The sequence below is a fragment of the Carcharodon carcharias genome, chromosome 3 (genome assembly GCF_017639515.1).
Source record: "Carcharodon carcharias isolate sCarCar2 chromosome 3, sCarCar2.pri, whole genome shotgun sequence".
Taxonomy (NCBI): Eukaryota; Metazoa; Chordata; class Chondrichthyes; order Lamniformes; family Lamnidae; genus Carcharodon; species Carcharodon carcharias.
The window spans coordinates 116,225,859-116,247,795 of record NC_054469.1 but is presented as its reverse complement, the minus strand read 5'-3'; the positions used below and the strand labels follow the sequence as shown (position 1 = coordinate 116,247,795).

Below are 21,937 nucleotides of genomic sequence, written 5' to 3'. Positions count from 1 at the left end.
TAAAATCTGAAATTAAAAACAGAAATTACTGAAAATACTCAGCAGATCAGGCAGCTCTGTGGAGAAACAGAATTAATGGGCAGGATTTTATGAGCCCCAGTGTGTTGGCCTGGGAGGCAGGTAAAATAATGGGGAGCAGCGTCCAGCTGCTGCAATGCAAATCATCTGCCTGCCCCAAGGAGGGGAGCAGCCAATTTACATTCTTAAAAGCCCTAATGCGAACCATTTTACGCATCTGTTGGCATTCTTCAGACAGTGAGGCACAGCAACCCCCGCCCCCACCCCCATCCCAACCAGCCACTGCCGTCTTTTAGGTTAATGAAGTTGCCTCCTTGCAGTAGCAGGGGGCAATTGGAGCCTGACTCCAAGGCGCGAAGAGGTGACTCAGGCAGTAAAGGCAGCCCCCATGACCCTAGCAATCTACTCAAGAGGGGTTTGCCCTCTAACTCTCGGCCCTATAATTTTTAATTTTTTTGAAACTGAGCTAAATTATGAAAAGATTTGATACTTTCTCTGCATCGGCCCTGTTTCCTTTGGTGAGGAAATCCAGAACATGGAGGCAGAAACTAAAAATTAAAGCTAGGGGAAGTAGTAATGAAATCAAGAAGCACTTTTCTCCAAAGAGAGTAGTAATTTTAAAAAAAATTTGTTCATGGAATGTGAGCATCAATGGGAAGACCAGCATTTATTCCCCCTCCCTAATTGCCAGTGGGATGGTGGTAATAGGCTCCCTTCTTGGACTGCTGCAGTCCATGTGGTGTAGGTACAACCACAATGCTGTTAGTGAGGAAGTTCTAGGATTTTGAGTCAGCAACAGTGAATGAATGGTGATGTAATTCCAAGACAGGATGGTATGTGACTTGGAGGGGAATTTGCAGGTGGTGGCTGTTTCCCTTGTTCTTCTAGGTGGTAAAGGCCACTGGTTTGGAAGGTGCTGTGGGAGCCTTTTTGAGTTGCTGCAGTGCACCTTGTAAATGGTACACACCAATGGCACTATACACCTATGGTGGAGGGAGCAAATGTTTAAGGTGGTGGATGGGTCCGATCAAGCAGTCTGCTTTGTTCTGGATGGTGTCGAGCTTCTTGAGTGTTGTTGGAGATGCACGTATCCAGGTAAGTGGAGAGTATTCCAGCACACTCCCAATATGTGCCTTGTAGAAAGTGGACAAGTGAATTACTTGCCGTAGAATTCAGCCTTGATGACTTGCTCTTGTCGCCACAATATTAATGTAGCTGGTTCATCAAGTTTCTGGTCAATGGTAACCCCTAGAATGTAGATGGTGGCATATTCAGCCATATTTGTATAAACAGGGCTGTTGAGAGGGCCTTAAATTAAATAGTGGGGGAGGGCAGGTGTTCACGTGAAGGGACATTTCGCAAGTTAAAGAGAAAGGGCAAGGCAACAATACAGGATAATGCTACAGGTAAAGAAAACCCAGAGTGTGACAGAAAAGGACAGAGCTATAAACCTAAGAGTATACCAGCAAATATGGTCAGAATAGGCAAGAATGGTAAAAGGACAAAATTAAAGGCTCTTTATCTGAATGCTCGCAACATTAGTAACAAGATGGATGAACTGATAGTACAAATAGGAAAAAAAAGCATAATATAATAGCTATTATTACCATGGTTGAAAGGTGACCAAGACTGGGACCTGAATTTCAAAGGTATTTGACATTTTGGAGAAACAGGTAGAAAGAAAAAGGAGGTGGAGTAGCTTTGTTAATAAAGGGTGAAATCGTGAAAGAGTAAAATAGTGAGAATGATCTTCGTTCAGAAGATCAAGATGTAGAATCAATTTAGGTGGAAACACAAACTAACAAAGAAAATGAGACACTGGTGGGAGTAGTTTATAGATCCCCTAACTGTAGGAAAGAATATACATCAAGAAATAATGGGGGCTTACAAGGAAGTTACTGCAATAATTGTGGGTGATTTTAATCTTCTCATCGATTGGAAAAAATCAAATTGACAAAGGTAGCCTAATGGACAAGTTCATAGAGTGTATCCAGGACAGTTTCTTAGAACAATATCTCTGGAGCCTACCAGGGAGCAAGCTATTTTTGACCTGGTAATGTGTATTGAGACAGGATTAATTAAAAACTTCATAGTAAAGTGTCTTCTAGGCAAGAGTGATCACAACATTATAGAATTCACATTCAGATTGAGGGGGAGAAATGTGGATCCATAACTAGTATCTTAATGAAAGCAAGTTACAAGGGTACGTAGGCAGAATTAGTTACACTGGACTGGGCAACTAGGTTAAAAAGTAAGACTGTAGAAAAAGAGTGCAGACAATTAAGGAGACATTTCAGAATTCTCAACAAAGATATATTCCTTTGAGGAAAGAAGACTCTACCAGAAGGATGCACCATCTGTAGCTAATGAAGGAAATTAAATGTGGCATCAAAATAAAAGAAAATGCTGCATAGACTTCTGGTAAGCCAGAAGATTAGGTAAGTTTTAGAAACCAGCAAAGAATGAATTTAAAAAGGGAGAATGGAATATGAGTGAAAATAGCAAGAAATATAAAAACACAGTAAAAGCTTCTAAAAGTATATAAAAAGGAAGACAGTAAAGACAGCGACAGTGAGCATTGGTCCTTTAAAGGGTGAGACTGGCAAATTAATAATGGGAAATGAAGAAACAGCAGGGGTTTAAGTATCTGGAAGACATTAAAGCATCCCAAGAATAGTAGTAAATCATGAGGCAAAAGGGAGGGAAGAACGTAAAATAATCACGACCATGAGAGAAGTAGTACAGGAAAACTAATGGGTCTTAAGCCTGACCAGTCCCTGGAATCTGATGACCTGTGTCCTATGGTCTTAAAATAAGTTATGTGCTCAATCTGCAAGTTTATTTATGTCCTCCTGTAATTTGTTGCAGTCATCCTCCTCAGCATCAACTATCGCCCTCACCACCTCTCCCTCTCACCGCCACCAAATTTGGTGTCAGCTGCACAGTTAGTAATTGCATTTTTGATTCCAAAGTCCAAATATTAAATGTAAATTGTGAACAACAGTGGTCCTAGCACTGATCCTTGTGGAATACAACTTCCCATCTTCTATCACTCTGAATAACTACCCTTCACTCCCACTCTCTTCTTTCTGTCTTGAAGCCACCTAGCAATCCATTCTGTCACTTATCCCCTAACTCCACATTCTCTGACTTTATTCATCAGCCTATTATGGGGTACCTTATCGAATGCCTTTCGAAAATCCAGATCAATTAAATCTACAGCATTACCATTGCCTATGCTCAGCTATCTCCTCATAAAAATTCAATAACTTTGGTCGAGCAAGATTGTCCCTTTTAAAACCATGCTGACTATTCATTATTTTAGTTCTCATTTCTACGTATTCTTCTATTCTCTCCTTTAATAGAGATTCAATTATGTTTCCTCGCACCGACATTAAGCTGACTGGTCTATAATTCCCGATGCGTGTTCTGTCTCCGTTCTGAAATATAGGAATTATATTAGCTATCTGTGAATACTCTGGCACTACTCCTTTTTCTAATGAATTATTAAATATGAGTAGCAATACCTCTGCTATCTCTTCTACAGATTTTTAAAAAAATATGTGAACACAATCCACCCGGACCAGGGGCTTTGTCCTATGCGTTTTAGTTTGGCGTTCAATGCATCCCTGTTTTTTAATTTTAAACGCACTCATCTCATCATTCAATATCATATCTACCTATTTTCCCTCCCAGATAAAAACAAAGCAAAATAATCATTTAACATTTCTGCCATCTCTATATTGTTATCTGTGGTATTATCTTGTCTATTCCTTAATAGTCCTAATGCTATCACAGCCTTCCTTTCTTAATTAATCTACCTGCAAAATATTTTAATGTTTTGTTTTATGGTCCTTGATAATTTATCATAGCCTTCCTCTTTGCCTTCCTAATCATTTTGATTTCTCTCCTAATCACTGCATATTGTCTCTCATCATGAATCCCCTTTGCTGTCTGTGAACTTATGCATGCCTCTTTCCTAACCCTTAACTGTTCCCTTGACTTTATTCATCCATGGAGTCCCACTAGTGTCTAGCTTGTCCTTTTTTTTTTAAAGTGGAATAAATTTTCCCTACACACTGTTGAACACAGTTTTAAATGGTTTTCCCATGGCTGTTCTACATCATTGTTTGCCAATATGGCTGCCCATTTTATTTTCCCAAGTTCTATTCTCAGCCCCTCAAAATCAGTCTTTTTTCAAACTATGAACTTTGTTTTTCATTATACTTGTATCCATCACTATATCATCCTAAAATGTATTATGTTATGGTTACTATTACCTAGATATTCCCATAATTTTACTTCTCTTATCAGTCACGTTTACTAGATCCAATAGTGAATCTTCCCTTATTGGGCTTTTTACATATCAGGTTAGAAAGGACTTCTGTATACATTGTATGAACACCAGTCCCCTTACTTATTTCTTCTGTCTAATTAATATCACAGCAGTTGAAATCCCCTATGATTATTATTCTTAGATTCACTCAATTCCTTCATTTGTCTGCACATTTCTTCCTCCAACTCCTTTCCACTGTTAGGTGGTCAGTAGACAACACCTATTAGTGTGATTGTCTTTAGCCATAAGGATTCTACTTTTATAAAAGCAAAAAGCTGCAGATGCTGGAAATCCAAAACAAGAACAAAAATACCTGGAAAAACTCAGGTCTGACAGCATCTGCAGAGAGGAACACAGTTAACGTTTCGAGTCCGTATGACTCTTCAATAGAACTAAGGAAAAATAGAAAAGTTCTACTTTTCCTTAGTTCTGTTGAAGAGTCATACGGACTCGAAAAGTTAACTGGATTCTACTTTTGTCTTGCTGGTAGCTGCATCCCTTTTTTATACTGCCATTATGTTATCTCGGGTAAGTACAGCCACCCCTCATTCCCCCAACCACCACCCCCCGTCTTTTCTAAAGATGTTATATCCTGCAATGTAACTCCTGCTGTGCCTGATTCCTCCCAAGTCATGACTGCCTTCATTGCCTTAGTACTGATAGTGCACATTGCAGGGCAGACATTTTAAACTCGTTTTTAAACAGGACTTCCTCTCACTTTATATTTGATCATCTTTTTTAAACTCCCATTTTATAATTCCATGTATTCCCTTGTGATCAATGTTCTCCCTTACATTATTATTTCCTATGTTCTCCAGCCTTGGTTTATTTACATTTAAGCTGCTTATGATTCTTGTGGACCCCTCCTCTTCTCTTACCAGTTTAAGGCCTTTGCATTTCCCTTTCCGTTAGGATGCTGGTACAATCCTGGTTCAGGTCGATCCCAGCCACTCAAATGCTGTTCCTTCCTGCCCCAGAATTGCTGCCATTGTCCAATGAAAAGGAACCCCTCTTTCCCACTCCAAGGGTTGAATTTTATGCCAGGGAGTGATGTCAGGAGGCAAAGTCTCCACTCCAGGCATAAAAGTTGGCTGCGAGCTTTCCTGCACTTAGCTGGCTTGCCCCACAGCCATCAAGCCTTTAACTGGCTTGAGGCAAAACTTCCACCTCCATCAGAGATGAACGGCAGCTCTCTTGTCCCAGCAGTGTCACTGAGAGCAGTGGCCATTGCTGGGGCTGCATGCAGTCCTGAAGAGAAGGCGTTGATGCTAGGACTTGCTGGGTGCTGGGGTCAGGCCAATGTGAGGGTGGGGGCTCAGGTTTGACAGCATGAGGATGAGGGGAAACATGGCGGGAGGTGGGGCACATCTGATGGGTAAAGGGTGACAAAACAGGAGGCATCCCCCCCCCACCCCGCGCCAATCACAAGGCTACCTGCCACAGGAAAACTCGCAGCAGCAGGGTCGCAGGACACATCCCTCACCACAGGCAAAATACCCATGGCACAGGCAGCAGCAGGCAGATGGGCACGGCACCACTGTCCTGGCACCTAACTTTACAGTTGCAACATACTGTGCAATCCTGCCCCCAGTGGGCCGTAAAATTCAAACTCAGTCTATTAGCCATGTATTAATTCTCCTGATCTATCTGCTCCTATGCCAGTTGCATGTGGCATGGGCAATAATCCAGAAATTATGTCACTTGAAGTCCTGCTTTTTAAACTAGAGCCTATTTTCTTTCAGCAGGATCTCATCCCTCCTATGCCGTTTGGCCAACATGGTCCACAACAACTGGATTTAACCACACTCTTTCCAACTGGCATAAGTCTTCAGTACTACAGCTGGGATGTTGTCAGGGACCATAGCCTTTACAGTATCCATTTCCCTAGCTGTTGCTTGATGTCAGGTAGAGTGAATCAAATTGGCTGAAAACTGGCATCTGTGATGCTGAAGATCTCAGGAGAAGGCCGAGATGGTTCATCCTTCTTGGCATTTCTGGCTGAGGATGGTTGCAAATTCTTGTCTTTTCACTGATGTGCTGGGCTCCTGCACCACTGAAGCGATGTGGACCTACCTTCTCCAATTAGCTGTTTAATTATTCATCACCGTGCATGATTGGATGTGGCCGGGCTACAGAGCTTTGATCTGGTTCGTTGCTTGTGGAATCACTTCGCTTTGTCTATCACGTGTTGCTTCTGCTGTCTTGCACATGAGCATCATTGGTGATGCCAGCAGTTATGCCTGGTTGCCTTGAGGGGCAGAATTGTACAGGTGGCAGATGTGCAGCTATCCTTCCTGCCACCTAGGCGTATGCCTACAACCTCGCAATGTTTTTATGGCAGGCTGGCAAGGGCTAGCATGTCCTGGCTGCCCTCACCCCAATTGGGGCCCTTAAGTGGGCATTAATGCAATTTTTAGGGCAGAGAGAGGTGGTCAGGAATTGTGGGGGGGGGGGGGGGGGGGGGGGGGGGGGGGGGGGTGTGCGATGTGCAGCTTTAGTCTGTGAAATTAGCTTGTTTATATCATTTCCACGTGCTCCGTGCACATCAGTAGTGGCGCACAAGGATCACCAGGACTGGAATGTCAGATGCCAGCAGCCAATGAGATAAGAGTTGCACCAGGTTGACAATTTTCTTTTGCTTCTTTTAAGGGCAGAAGCTAGGCACACTCCAATGAGTTCCTAATCTAGGAGAATCTAAGAAGATGTCGTATATGTATCGTATTTTCTGGAATGGCTGGAATGTTTTTTATGGACTTCAGCTGCCTTGAGGTGATTACCCAATTTACATAAAAGCCAGGGCTTAAAGGCCCTACCAGCACAGCTTGTGTGCAAACCAGCAGTCTTCTTACACACACCTCCCACATTAATGCTCATTGGGTGCCTTGAAAGAGCTGCAAGTCTAAGGTCCCTGCACCCAATTTTTCAGAGTGGCAATATGATGTTTGCAGTGGAATATCAAAACAAGAGTTTGATCCTCACTTATACTCCAATCTCATTATCATTTAATTTATATGTCTAATACACAGTTATTATACAGTTCTTATCATCAATATCAAGAATATCATATGTGCCCATTAAACACCTGTCTGTTAATATCACCAACAGTAATTTCAAGACTCAAAGTCATATGACAGCTGGTAAGAAAGGGCTTCTTCATAGGATTGCGTGATCTTGTAAATAAGCAAGTCTAAACAATTGCTGACTAAGCTGCTAGATATTATCCTGCTGTATATCAAACTGACATATTACATCAAGATTACTCCCCACCAATAAAAGGCAATTACTCTCTCTCTATAGGAAAATACGATACACATACGACATCTTCTCAGATTCTCCTAGATTAGGAACTCATTGGAGTGTGCCTAGCTTCTGCAATTCCACTTTGCAGCACTCATTTCATAAATCAGGGCCTGAAGTTTCCATTCCATTAATCATTTTTTTGAGCCACCCCCCTGATATCAGCAAGTCCAGTGTAAAAGATCATAGAATTTTAAGCCTGAATTGCATTTAGTCTGAGTTTCCACGATCTTTTGCACTTGTTTTAAAAACATTTTTAGAAGTAGGCTCCAACAACAAAATGGGCCACAACCCATAATCACCACTGATTATGAATAATCACCACTGTGAGTTTCCACTAATTGCATTCACTTGCAGATCTTCAATGCTCCAAAAATTAAGTTGGATCTTATGGTCACATGGAGACTAAAAGTTTTAAGTATTTCTTTTTAATTAACCTTACTGTCTACCATGCCCCATTCTAACTAAAAAATAAGTTTTGCATATTTTTTCAGTCATTTTCAATAATTTCAAGTTGGCTCAATCACAGGTACAGGGCAGATGCTTATTTAAAATACTTATTTTTGTGATAAATCCATTTTCAGCTGTATTTATCAAACTTTACCAAGTTACCACTCTTAAATATAATAAATATTTTTTAAAGCAGAATTTTTTTAAAAAAAAAGTTCTAAAACACTCCCCAAATGCACTGGTTCACAGCAGATTTTGCATTCAGCAACAGGCAAAGAACTTATCTAAAAGAGCACAATTTGTGCAATTTGTATCCAAAGCAGAAACTCCACACCCATATGTTTAAGTTCTGGAGACACAACAACTTGCATTGATAAAGTTCCTTTAACATAGAAGAATGTCACAAGGTGCTTCCCAAAGTACAAGGAAAATAAATCATAAAAAGGTATATCAAAAGGAAATAGTGAAAAAGTGGTTTGGCAAAAAAGTTATTAGTAAATATTTTTATATACTATAATTTTAATTATAATTCAATGAGCTGTTAATTAGAACAAGTACCAATGCACTTTAAGTCTGGAGGGCTCAACTATTGTATGCAAGTTCAAACAATAAAAAACAATTTTCCTTCATTTAGAATGATAAATAAAAAGAATGACTTGAAAGCCTCATCTTAAATATCTCTGTATGGTTTACTTTAACTGCACTACATCAAGCCTGCCTGATCTTTCCTATTCTTACAACTTTGTCTCAATGTTTATGATGATGCACGTAGAAAACACGACTCTGGATGTAATGATTGTGGAGGTGGAATGGGAAGAAAATTATGCATTTATGGAAGCAGTACAAAGCCAGTTCATAAAAGATTAATTTATACTAAAGGTTTCTTCTAAAAGCATGCAGTGAAAGGGTGGGGAGTAGTATGAATAATTATGAGTTCTGAAAGCAACCTAGATGACACACTGTAGGAGCAGCACACATAAATATTAAATAATTGCCATAAATGCAATCCTAAATAAAAATAAATTTTCATGACCCATGCTCTAATTTTATTTTGCATGGACTGGATGATATTTACATTAAATAATTGTCCCTCATGCAAATGCAGCATGGGTTTTCAAGTGCAAAGAGTCATGGAAATAATGGAATATCAAAGGGTCTGAAATATTTATAATCCTTATTTAAACATAATGATTTTATTCATGCCCTCTTATCAACTATAAATAGAATGTAAACCAAGTACCATCATTCATTGAATAACCTGTACCTGTGTTGACTGGCAGTGTGTGCTTGTCACTTCTTCAACCGGCACATGACTCTGGAACATTTGCCTTTCACCTGCTGTTTCTCCTGTAAGGAAACACATCAACAAATATAAGCTAGTTTTTTCATAATGTTGCTTAGTCTTGCTGACAAAGACTAGTTCAGCATACAAATGATTTGAAACCAAATACTGAAATTGCCTCAGTGGCAAAGTAGACTGGCAAACCAACAGAGAGCAGGAAATGGTATGCTCATTACTATTCACCTGCCACATAACTCACCAACCACAACCAATTTTAGGTGGAAATGTTAGTTGGGGTGGGTTGTGGGAGGGGAAATATAAGTTCCTTATATTACACAAACTAGGATTGTATTCCCTGGAATTTAGATGATCAAGGGGCGATTTGATCTACAGTTTCAAGATATTAATGGAAATATATAGGGTTGCTTGAGAGAGAACCTATTTCCACTGGTTAGGAAGTCTAGAACTAGGGGTCATATTCTAACGATCAGAACTAGAATTTTGAGTAAAATTAGGAAAAACTTCTAAAAGGTTGGCAGAAATCTGGAACTCACTTCCACAAACAGTAATTGATGCTGGATCAACTGGAACTTTTATGTCTGAATGTAATAACTAGATGTATTGTCAATCCCCCCGGTCAATCACTCATCACGTGATTCGATTATGGGGGCTTTGACCAATAAGCTTATTGCGCGGGTAATCCTGTGGGCAGTGCTTCCGATGGAGAGCATGCCAGCACCTCTACACGTCTCCTAAATAAAGTTTAGCCTGATCTTCACCAAACCTGCTGCTTCAACAAGTTATTACATTTGGCAACAAGGATAAAACAGACTTCTGCTGCACACTTTGCCCTGGTTGATGTGTGCAAAACGAACTTGAACAATACTTAACCAGTCATGCCGCTGTTTGGAAGAATCAATTCATACGATGCTGACACTGAAGACTGGAGTCAGTACGTCGAGCAACTTGGGTTCTACTTCATTGCAAGATTACTGCTGAAGAAAAATGTAAAGCTATCCTGCTGAGCGCATGTGGAAGCAAAACGTATAACCTGATTCAAAACCTGACTGCCCCAAACGTGCCCAGTTCTAAATTGTACAGTGAGTTAGTGGAACTCGTGAAATTGAACTTTCAGCCCAAACCGTCTGTGATCATGCAGTGCTTCAAGTTTAATTCAAGAGCTTGTGCCCTGGGAAAGTCTACTGTGGTGAATCTGAAACAGTTAACCAAATACTGAGAGTTTGGGGGCGCCTTGAATGATGTACTGTGGGACTGACTTGTGGAGCCAAGGACAATGTCATTCAGCCCCACTTGCTAGCTGAATCCAACATCAATTTCAAGTGTGCCCTGGAACTTTCTCTCACTATGGAAAGTGCAGCGAAAAACTTGCAGGCTTTGCAGCATGTGGATAATGGTGCCATACTCCATGTCAGGTGGGAACCTGCCACCGAGGGTGGTGTGAAAAACAGAACAGCAGATTTTAAACACAATTCTATGCCCACTACACAAAGACTAAGGAAGCCTAACGATAGCGTCAGCTAACAAGATACACGTTTGCTACGTGTGGAGGAAATCATGGAGCAGACATTTGTAGATTCAAATAGGCAGAATGCAATTATTGCCACAGGAAAAAACACCTGGTTAGGCAGTGCAGAACAAAGGATAGGCAAACAGCAAAATAACAAATGGATCTAATTGAACTAACTGATACAGCAAAGGTTGAGGCTGCAACCACCGATGTATAATCTCTATATCGTGTAACTGCAGTTAAATCTGAGCCCGTTGTAGAGACAGTGTAAGTGAATAGCAAGCAACTGCAGATGGAGGTGGATACGAGTGCTTCAACTACTGTTGTTGGGGAGGACACAGTCAAGTACATCAGTGAAGGGAGTTAACCACTGACATTGGAGCGGACGCCCAGCAAGCTCAGAACTGACACTGGAGAATCCATTCAAGTCAAAGGCATTGCTGCTGTCCTAGTCTGCTACAGACAACAGACAGCCCAACTGCCTGTGATAAGTGTAAAGGGGGAAGGGCCCAGTCTTTTGGGTCAAGATTAGCTGCAGAAAATAAAACTTCACTGATGAGCAATATTCTATTTGAAGTCCTATGGAATTCCAGAGCTCTTGAAGAAATTTTACACTTTCTTTCAAGACAAATTGAGAAAAGTGAAGGGCATGCAAGTCAAAATACACGTCGATCCCCAGGCAACACCACATTTCTTCAAGGCCAGGTCAGTGCCTTACTCACTAAAAGAAAAAGTGGAACCAGAGTTGTGCAGGCTGAGGAACCTGGGAATAATTCAGCCTATGTTTCCTAGTGGGCCTCACCCATAGTTTCAGTTGATAGGCCAGACCAAGCTATATGTATGTACGGTGACTACAAACTGATAGTCAAAAAAGCAGCAAAGTTAGACAAATATCCCATTCCTAGAATCGATGATTTGTATGCCAAATTAGTAAGAGGCAAGTCATGTACTAGACATGAGTCATGCCTATCAACAATTGGAATTGGATAGCAAGTCAAGAGAACAATTAATACTCATAAAGGCCTCTACCAGTATACCCAATTACCTTTTGGAGCTTCATTCGCATGCTCTATTTTTCAGTGAACCATGGACAATTTCCTGCAGGAACTTCCACGTGCGATTATTCATTTAGGTGACGGTCACCTCACTGGACTGACCAAAGCTGAACATTTAGCCAGCCTTGAGGAAGTGCTGAGAAGGCTTATGGAAGCAGGTGTGTGTTTGAAGCAAGAAAAATGCACATTTCAAGCATCGGAGGTAACCTACCTGGGTGACAGAGTGGATGCAATGGGGTGTATCCTGTTGAAGATGAGATCCAAGTAATTAAAGATGCACCACCACCTTCTAATCGCTTTATTATAGCCATTTTTTACCTAATCTATCCATTGTACTGGCACCACTACATTTGTTGCTGAGGAAGAACCACCGCTGGTCATGGGGTTCAAAGCAAGAAGCAGCCTTTATAACAGCGGAGAAACTGCTTTATTCATCATACTTGTTTGTACATTACGACCCATCTAAAGAGCTAGTGTTGACATGTGATACTTCTCCTTATGATGCAGGAACCGTTCTTTCACATCAAGTGCAATACAGATCAGAAAGACCCATTGGCTACGTTTAAAGAACACTTTCCCAAGCTGAAAAGGGCTACTCAGTTGGAAGAAGGAGGATTATCGGTTGTATTTGGTATCAAGAAATTTCACTAATACCTACAAAGGCGACATTTTACAATTGTGTCTGGCCATAAGCCACTGACAAGTTTGTTCAGTGAAAGCAAAACTATTCTACCTATAGCTTCAGCAAGAATCCAACATTGGGTTTTGGTGCTATCAGCTTACAAGTACACGTTCATGTACTGCCCTGGCTCGCATATAATGCAGATGGACTTAGTTGTCTTCTGTTATTGGGAACCTTGCCAATACACCTGTTCCACAAGAGTTAGTGTTATTGTTAAATTTCTTGGATTCATCACCTATATGTGCCAGACAGATCACGAATTGGATGAACAGAGGCGTAGTAGTCAAAAGTCAAAAACTTTGTTTTGCAAGGTTGGCCAAGAATACTTGTGTCTGATGACTTACAGCCATTTATTCCAGAAACATTGAACTGAGTTGTCAAGACAGAATTTTGCTGTGGAGTTCAAAAGATGTGGTCCCATCACGGCGCAGAGTCACTCTTGGCACAACTCCATAGTGCTCACCCAGGCCTGTTGAAGATGACGATGCTGGCACGTAGCTATGTCTGGTGGCCAGGAATAGACAGTGGCATCAAGAGCATGGTTAAACACGGTTCCCTTTACCAGCAACACCAGAAGCTACCTGTTTCAGCTCCCCTTCACCATGCGAATGGCCTGGTCGACCTTGGGTTAGCCTGCACATTGACAATGTGGGGCTATTTCTAGACACCATGTTCCAATTAATCAGTGATGCACATTCAAAATGGCTTGATGTCTACGAAGTAAAAACGCCAACTTCAGCCGCAACTTTTGTAAAGCTGGGTCATTCCTTCGGTATACGTGGTTTGCCTGTGATTATTGCTTCTGATAATGTAACAGTTTTCACCAGCACGGAATTTCAGAGATTCACAGACCTGAACGGTATCCGGCACACATAGGCCACTCCCTGACATCCTTCATCCAATGGCCTCGCCGAGAGTGCTGTCCAGACCTTTAAAGCTGGTATGAATAAGTTATCTAGAGATACTCAGGAGAAATCTGGAAAGGCGAGACTCCAAAGTTACTGTACAACACCACATACTGCTACAGGCTTGACACCGTCAGAGTTACTGATGAAACGCCGTTTTGGTATGTGTTTAGACTTGGTGTTTCCAAACCTGGGGGAGGGGGGAAGGTGACAGAGAGCCAAAATAATCAAAAATTGAACCTCGGTCTACACAGCAAGGCTCATATGTTCCATTTAGGCGACTGTGTACGTGAGTAATTTTGCAGTTGGACCATGTTGGACTCCAGGAGGCATCATTTCAGAGACTGATCCATTAACTTTTCAAGTTCAAGTCGAAGACAGAATTGCATGTAACCACACAGATCATACTAGGGCTAAAGACATATCCCGACGAATGCAAGGTCAACCATGATTGATACCTTGTCACCAACTTCTGAGATGTGTGATCATCCTAGAGCTGATATTCCAGATGTATCTAACGAGTTTCCAAATACAGGACTACCCAGTTCCAACAATGTATCTCCTAGGGCAGCTCCAGATCTGGTTCATCCTGCTCAGGAACCTCCTTCAGTAGAGCTAAGTCTTTGCAGAGCTCTAACCGTCTCCATTGAGCTCCGCAAAGCCTTGATTTGTAATCACTAGAGACTGTACAAATGTTTGCTGGTTTTTCTGACTTTTTAAGTTGTAAATGTAAGAAACATAAAAGGGGGAGGAAGCGTATTGACTAGATGTATTGTCTTCCAATGAAACTCAAGTCACTTGCATGTGTATCATGTTACGAATAGCTTATTTTCCATAAAAACATTGACGGGGATTTTTCATGCCCTTTTTGGACAGGGTCAGAGGTGGGAAGGCTGGCAAAGTGGCGTGGGAAGGTGTCAGGTGACATGCCCAATACCTTCCCACTGCCATGCCATTTTGACAGCAGCAGGAAAGGTGGTCAATAGCTCACTTGCCCAGAGCCTAATTGAACCACTCATGTAGATAGAGGGCCTCTTCCTGACTTCACTGGCATTTTATTAGTGGTGGAGGGTGCGTGGCCCTCCGGCTTGTGGGGATACTGCTGGGTAAACCCTGCTGGCCTCCCAGCAGTTCTTGCAGGGGGTGGGGGGATGGAGGGAAGGAGTGTTGGAAGACAATGAAGCCACTCCCTGCCCTCCACCGGCAGAAAAAGCTGGCTCCAGTGACATTGGCTCCGTCTGCCCTCAGCGAGCACTCCCCCCAACCTTTCCCAGACCCTACTTACCTGGTTGTATGGACACATGCCCAATGCGCCATCATCCTCCAGGTACAGGGCCAGCAGTGGCCACAACTGCTGGTGGCACTGCTGAGCTCTCAGCCCTCGGGACGGCAGCTTTTGGAGGACAGGCTGCCATCCTTAACTGGACAGCAGGTCCTGTAAGATGCAGTCTCTAAAATGCAGTCTCGGGTCCTGCTGCCCACTGAATTGGTGTCACCCTCACCCTCCCAGCAGTGGGTTTCCTGCCGCTTGGGAAAAATCCCGACCATTACTTTGAATTGTGTAATTCAGGTGGATTTTAAAACTTGTTTTTCTTTCCAATTCAGTTCTGCACCTGTGATGAAGCAAAACGTTTAAACCTATGTAAAAACCTTCACAAATTTTGAATAACAACCTAAAGCTCTTTAATAATTATCCTTAAATAAGCAAGTGCTTAACACAGCAGAAATTATCTTTCATTATTGAAATTATCTTTCATTATTGAAATTATCTTTCATTATTGCAATATTGTAATATTACAAAATCTCCAAACCATTCAAGCCTTTGGAGCTCAGAGCCTGAATGTAGTTTTTTAACACTAACGTTTTGCTGATGACTAGAAATGTCAACGGAAAAATAATAAATACACTACAGTTAGAACCAAGTCAGTGAAATCTGCTGACAAGTTTGGTAAATTCTGCATTTCTTGTGAAATCTGCAAATATTTACTCTAATCTATTCCCCACACTTCAATATGAATACAAATCACAAGGAAACATGTAGAAAGTACTAATTCATGTAAAAACATCATATACTACCAAATTCAATCACTGTAGAAATAATAAATTGCACTTGTATAGCGTATTTAATATAATAAAATGTTTCAAGGCGTTTCACAGGAGCATTATAAAGAAAAAATTTGACACAGCCATATAAGGCTACACTAGGGCAGATGGCCAAAAGCTTGGTCATAAGGAAGGTTTTAAGAAGAGTCTTAAGGAAAGAGAGACGGAAAAGTTTAAGAGGGAGTTACAGAGCTTAGGGTCCTGGCAGTTGAAAGCACAGCTACCAATTGCAGAGCAATTAAAATTGGGGATGCGCAAGAGGCCAGAATTTGAGTAATGCTGAAAAAGGAGACATATCAAAGCTTTTCATCTTGCACTCACTAGGACACTTTGCAGGAATACCAATATAAGGGGAAAAGAGCAATTTATAATGTAAGAGAAGAATGTGCTGATTGGTAGAGTTGTTGCCATGGAGAATGTACCAATTGTTGGTGACTGACAGTCAACTGGCAAGTATCATTTGAAATTTAAACCAGGCAACTAGACCCTGATTGGTCAAGGCATTGCCCCGAGGAATGAGTCAGTAAATGGCTGTCACTTATTTTGTCTAGCTGAAACAGAAGCAATGTGTGCACAAATTCTCCGTCTGAAAAGAATTCAAGGAATGCAAATATATCCTAGAGTTTGGCCGGTGGCTGGGGGGAGGTGGTTGGGAGCTGGAATCTATGGCATCACTCTCTTTCACCTGGCCATTACTACAGTGATAGGCCAGGCCAGGGAGAGATTTGAAAACAACGAACAAGCTTTGCTTGACCAGGAGCCAATATAGGTAGCAAGAACGGGGTGATGGGTGAACAGGATTTGGTACGTTAGGGCACGAGCAGCAGTGATAACCTCAAGTTTATGGAGGGTATACCAAGAGTGCATTAGGGTTTCAGCAGCAGATGAGCTGAGGCAAAGCTGGAGTTGGGCTACATTACTGAGGTGGAAATAAACTGCTTTAGTATTGGCAAGAATATGTGGACAAAAGTTCATCACGGGGTCAAATATGATACCAAAATTGAGAACAAACTGGTTGAGTATCAGACTGTTGGTAGGGAGAGGGAAGGGGACAGGTAGCTAGGGAACAGAGTTTGAAGTAGCAACCAAAGACAGTGGCTTCAGTATTCCAACATTTAATTGGAGGGAACTTTTGCTCATCCAGTGCTGGATATCAGTTAAGCAGCCTGATAATTTAGCAACAATGGGGGAGTGGAGAGAGGTGGTGCTGAGGTAGAGCTGGATGTTTCAGCATACATATGAAAACTAATGCTGTGCCTTTGGATGATATCACCAAGGGTCAGCATGTAAATGAGAAATTGGAGGGGGACAAGGATAGATACTGGGGGTCACAATAAGTTAAAAAGTGTGGGAACGGAAAGAGAATCCATTGCAGGTTATATTCTGGCTATGATTAGAAATAAGAATGGAGCCAGGCAAGAACAATCCCAACCAACTGGACAATGGTGGAGAGTTATTGGAGATGAATGGCATGGTCCACCTTGTTAAAAGTTACAAACAGGTCAAGAAGGATGAGGAAGGAGAGTTTACGTTTGTCACAGTCATACAGGATAACATTTGTGACTTTGATGTGATCTGTTTCGGTACTGTAGCAGGGTGGAAACCTGATTGGAGGGATTGAAATATGGAGTTCCAGGCAAGGTGGGCACAGATTTGGGAAGTGACAACACATTCAAGGAGTTTGGAGAGGAAAGTGAGGATGGAGGTGGAGTGGTAGTTTGCAAGGATAGTGGGATGAAGAGTCATATTTATTTGAGGAGTGATGATGGTAGATTTGAAGGAGAGGGGGCCAAAACCTGAAAAGGTGGAACTGTTAACAACATCAGCAAACAGAGAAGTTGGTTGGTCAGCAGTTTAACAGTAATAGGGTCAAGGGAGCAGGAGGTGGGTCTCATGGATATGATGAGCTCGGGGAGGGAAACTACAGAATGATGCAAGCTCAGGGCTATGGGTGAGGTAAGTTTTAGAGGAGGTTTGGCCCAGTGGGCTAAGGGAAAGGAAAGTAATGGCAGAAGCAGCTAATCACGTGGTCCCAATCTTAGTGACAAGTCCATGGGCTCTTTGCACTTGTTGTAAAGGTGAGGATGGAGGAGATTTGAAACAGGAGTTTAAGATGGTTTGCAGTAAAGAAGCCAGGGGTCATTTTTGCATTCCAGGATGATCCTGGAATAGTGAGCAGATATGTCAGACAACAACAGCAACTGACAGTGCTTTATGTGGTCTAGGCAGATCAGACAGCAAATGACTGAACAAGTTCAAATCCATTCAAATCTAGATTTAAGGGAGTGAGGATGAAAGCCATGCCAGGAGAATGGACAGGGTGAGAGAATGATGCCATAGTCCCCACTTGAACCATTATGGGTGGAGCTGAAGCTGATCAGTAGCTGCAGAAATGAAATGATGAATGGAGGGCCAAAGATTAGATAGTTGGGAATTTGAAAGTGCAGTTATAAGTGAATTGGATAGTTGCATATCTTATAACAATCTTGCATTCATACACTACAGTCTTGTAACATGTGATGTGCATTTTTAAAATTATTTTTTATTTTTTATTATTTTTCAGATTTCTTTCTCGGCATCCACCATATTGTGAAAGGTGGATATTTTGTACAGGGCTTAGGAAGTGACCATAGCAGTGTCACTTTCACTCAGCTAGCTAAAAATCTCTTATAGGGTCAGTTATTCAGCAAAGTTAAAAACACTGCAGCATGCTATCGGTCAATAATGGCTTGGTGAGGGTTTTGGAGGGTTGTGTGACAATAAAAGTGTTGTCAGACCCAACTCCAAAATTGTAAATCTGATTTTAATGCGGAATCTTAACTGTAGAAGGTTTCAATCAAATGCCCAAAAAACTTAATTGTGAATAATTCTGTGAAATCCAGGGAAATTCCAAATCAACAGATTTCCACTGGCCTTGCTGGGAATAGGTAGGAGGGACAAATGACACAATCAAAACAAAATATTTGGACAATATAACAATTTTTAACAGATGTATTAAAATAGCATATTAACTAAGGGGCTTGAATTTTCCTTTTTCTATAGCCAATGACACAAACTAAAACATTTTTGAATTTCAACAATTACTTACAACATTTGGGAACTAGCCAAATCAGTTTTGACTCAACCTGCATGGCAAGCAACATGCCTCATTTAAAATTACAAAATTTTAGATTTTATATTTGCTGGTTATTAAACACCTTGGCCGGAATTCTGTGGGCCCTTTCAGGACAGGCTGGGAGACAGAAAGGCTGACAAAATCTCATGGGAAGGCATCGTGGAGGTGTCCAACATCTTCCTGCTGCCATGGCAGGAAAGATGGCAGATCAGCCACCTGCTGGGTGCCCAACGGAGCTATTTAAATGGACAATTAAAGTCCACTTCCCACTGCAGTGGGCATTTTATACGGGGGGGGGGGGGGCACTGCCACGTGGGAGACCACTCAGTGAAACTGGTATTCTCCCAGGAGGCTCCTGGGGTGAGGGCCCCTTTTTTGGCACAACCATCTTGGAGACCCTGGATGGGGCATACTGAACAGCATGGCCAAATTTGTCAAGAAACCTGAAATCCATCTAGAACAATCCCACGGCTTGTTCGATTATCGCTTTTGTGGTCACGTGGCTCCCTTTGTATTTCTCCTCTGGTTCACTTGTAGGGTTCCTTACAAGAGTCATCAGCCAGTCCTTCAGAGGGTAGCCACTGTCTCCCACGAGCCAGCTGCTTAGGCTGCGTGGAGGAATGAAAACCTGATAGATACCTGAGATAGGACTGCTACAGAATGAATGAATTATGACAACTCCCTGGACACCTAAGGCAGACATGCATGATCATCTTCCAGAGATCACAAACTAGCTGAACACTGAGGGAGTTCAATCCTTTGCAATTGACATAGACATGTGCGCAATCAATGACTCCCTGTACATATGGAAATCCAGTCACTGCAGTGAAATCGACAGTCATCTGGGTTTGATTGGTCTCATTTGTCACCTTGGCAAACAAGGCACCAGTGGCAAGCAAGTACACTGTGGGCAGCAGATACTGAAGATGTTACAAGCAATTGCCTGGAAGAAGCCAGAGACAAAAAAGTTCAGGGATGTGGCAACCTTGACGCTCATAGGTCCCTATTGGAAAGAAGTCCTCTTCCAGAAGGCTGCAGGTCAGCAACGATCTGCGGTAAAAGTCTAACCCTCTTGAGGCACTGTTTCTTCATCACATTAAGGAAGCTCACCCTGTGTCCACAAACACCGTGCTGGGGGTTATCTCCTCTTTCGAGCTGGAGCTGTGTATCCAACCCTGTCCTTTTCAGCAGCAGGTAGCTGCAGAGATAGCAGCTGCTGTTGGTGTTGTGACAGCTCCTGGCGCTCTTCTTTGAGTCCATGCTACTGCTGCATAAGCTGCTCCCACACTGCAGTGAAAGCTGGCTGAAGGGAAGTTGAGATCTAAGTGAGTCTCCAAGTAGTTGAAAGTACTTTCAAAAAGTTGAAAATGACATTCAAAGCAATGCAATCAGATCTCAGAACAAATCCTGTAAGCACAAGCCTTTCACTGAGGCTGGTCACAAGCTTTGAGAATTCACTCTTCAAAGGCTTTCCAGAATGTCAGTTTCATTGTTCATTGGAGCTTTACTGTGGTTCCTCCTTGCTGACCTCGGCAAATTCCACACAGCTCTGGAAACCCATGTGCTGGCAGTTAAAAGCCAGAATGCTAGGTTAAATACTCAGTTAATCGCTTCTTTGACTATTGCAATTACTTACCTGACAGCTCCACAGGGGTTCCACTCGCCTGCAAACCTGCCCAGGTTAAATCCAGAAAAGGCAGGATCATATCCAGTTCCCAAAACAATGCCACTTTTTTGGGTTTTAACTCCCACGCATGCCCAAACTCACCTCCCATTGGCAGTTAAAATTCTTCCCAAAAAATTCTTCCCTGGCTAGCATGGAAAACTTCCTCAAAAATATTCTATTTAACAGTATATTGACATCAGCAGTCTTGAGGCATGGAATAGAATTACCTGGAAAAGCTCAGGTCTGGCAGCATCGGCGGAGAAGAAAAGAGTTGACGTTTCGAGTCCTCATGACCCTTCGACAGAACTGGGTCATGAGGACTCGAAACGTCAACTCTTTTCTTCTCTGCCGATGCTGCCAGACCTGCTGAGTTTTTCCAGGTAATTCTGTTTTTGTTTTGGAGTTCCAGCATCCGCAGTTTTTTTGTTTTTATATTGCGGCATGGAATTCCTGTTTTATAAAATTCAAGGTTAAGGATGCTTCTGGAGGATTCAACATTGCATCTCAGTAATCCACGCATTATATAAATAGGGAAGTTCACTCAAGGTTGATTTTGAATAGTCGCGCTTTGGCCCAGATTGGGTTCTTTTTAGTAGAAAAGAAAAAATTGAATAACCAGACTAAAAACTGAAACATGTCAAACAAATTATGCAATCACTAACTCTGCAGCATCCATGAACAGCCTCATTAAGTTCTTCAATGGCACATGTAAAAAGCGTTGATGTAAAACATATTGTATAACTGATAGGTATTAGACATTGCTATAACTGAACATTTTAGAAACAGCTATGTAAAATGCTTTGCACTCATGTTTGTATTGGGAGCTCCAGATGCAGCAATGAAGTAAGTAAATCATAAATTTTAGTTACCAGCATTTCACTAGGATCAAAATCTACTTATAAAATGTGTCATTTAGTAACTAGATAGCTTAAATACTTCAACTAAAAAATTTACGTTTTGCATGTTTCCATGTTAATGCTGCCCTCTAAATTGCAAGGCCAGTGTGATCTTGATTATGGACTTAATCTATTACCAAAAGTCACTCAGTATCAGCTCTCTTTCACGGTCTCTTCCTCTTTCCTCTTGCCATCTGCTCTGCTTTGCCATCTCCTATCTTCCTCCACTCCTTCCCTTCCCACCTATTACCTGTACCTCCCTTTCTACCCTTCCTCTCACCCTCCTGTTCCCTGCCCTTCCTCCCCCTCACATTTGCCTTCTCATCTGCTTTTTGATTCAATTCAATTACTGCCCTCTTAGCTCTCCTTGACCTGAATACTCCATTTAGTCAACTCCCAGCCTGCAACAATGTGAAAGTATGGGTATAGTAATAAAACTACTCTTATCCTGCCCATTTAAAAGTTCTACGTAACCTTTCTCCTGGGATAGTGGCTTTGGCTTAAGATATTCCAATTGTTAGGTATTACACAATATTTGTCGACCCTTCATCTAATCCCATCAAGATATCCTTCTATTCCTTTCTCCCTCATGTGTTTATTTAGA

The 21,937-nt window shown here is 41.8% G+C and overlaps 1 protein-coding gene across 3 annotated transcripts in view; it reads right to left on the bottom strand.

Annotated features, from left to right (window-relative positions):
* The window catches only part of umad1 (UBAP1-MVB12-associated (UMA) domain containing 1), a 152,891-nt gene that overhangs the window by 43,785 nt on the left and 87,169 nt on the right, over nt 1-21,937 (bottom strand). For all 3 annotated transcript variants that reach the window (XM_041183086.1, XM_041183085.1, XM_041183087.1), the window contains one exon: nt 9,366-9,448. In XM_041183086.1, the coding sequence (XP_041039020.1) occupies nt 9,366-9,448 (83 nt within the window). The remainder of the gene's footprint in view (nt 1-9,365; nt 9,449-21,937) is intronic.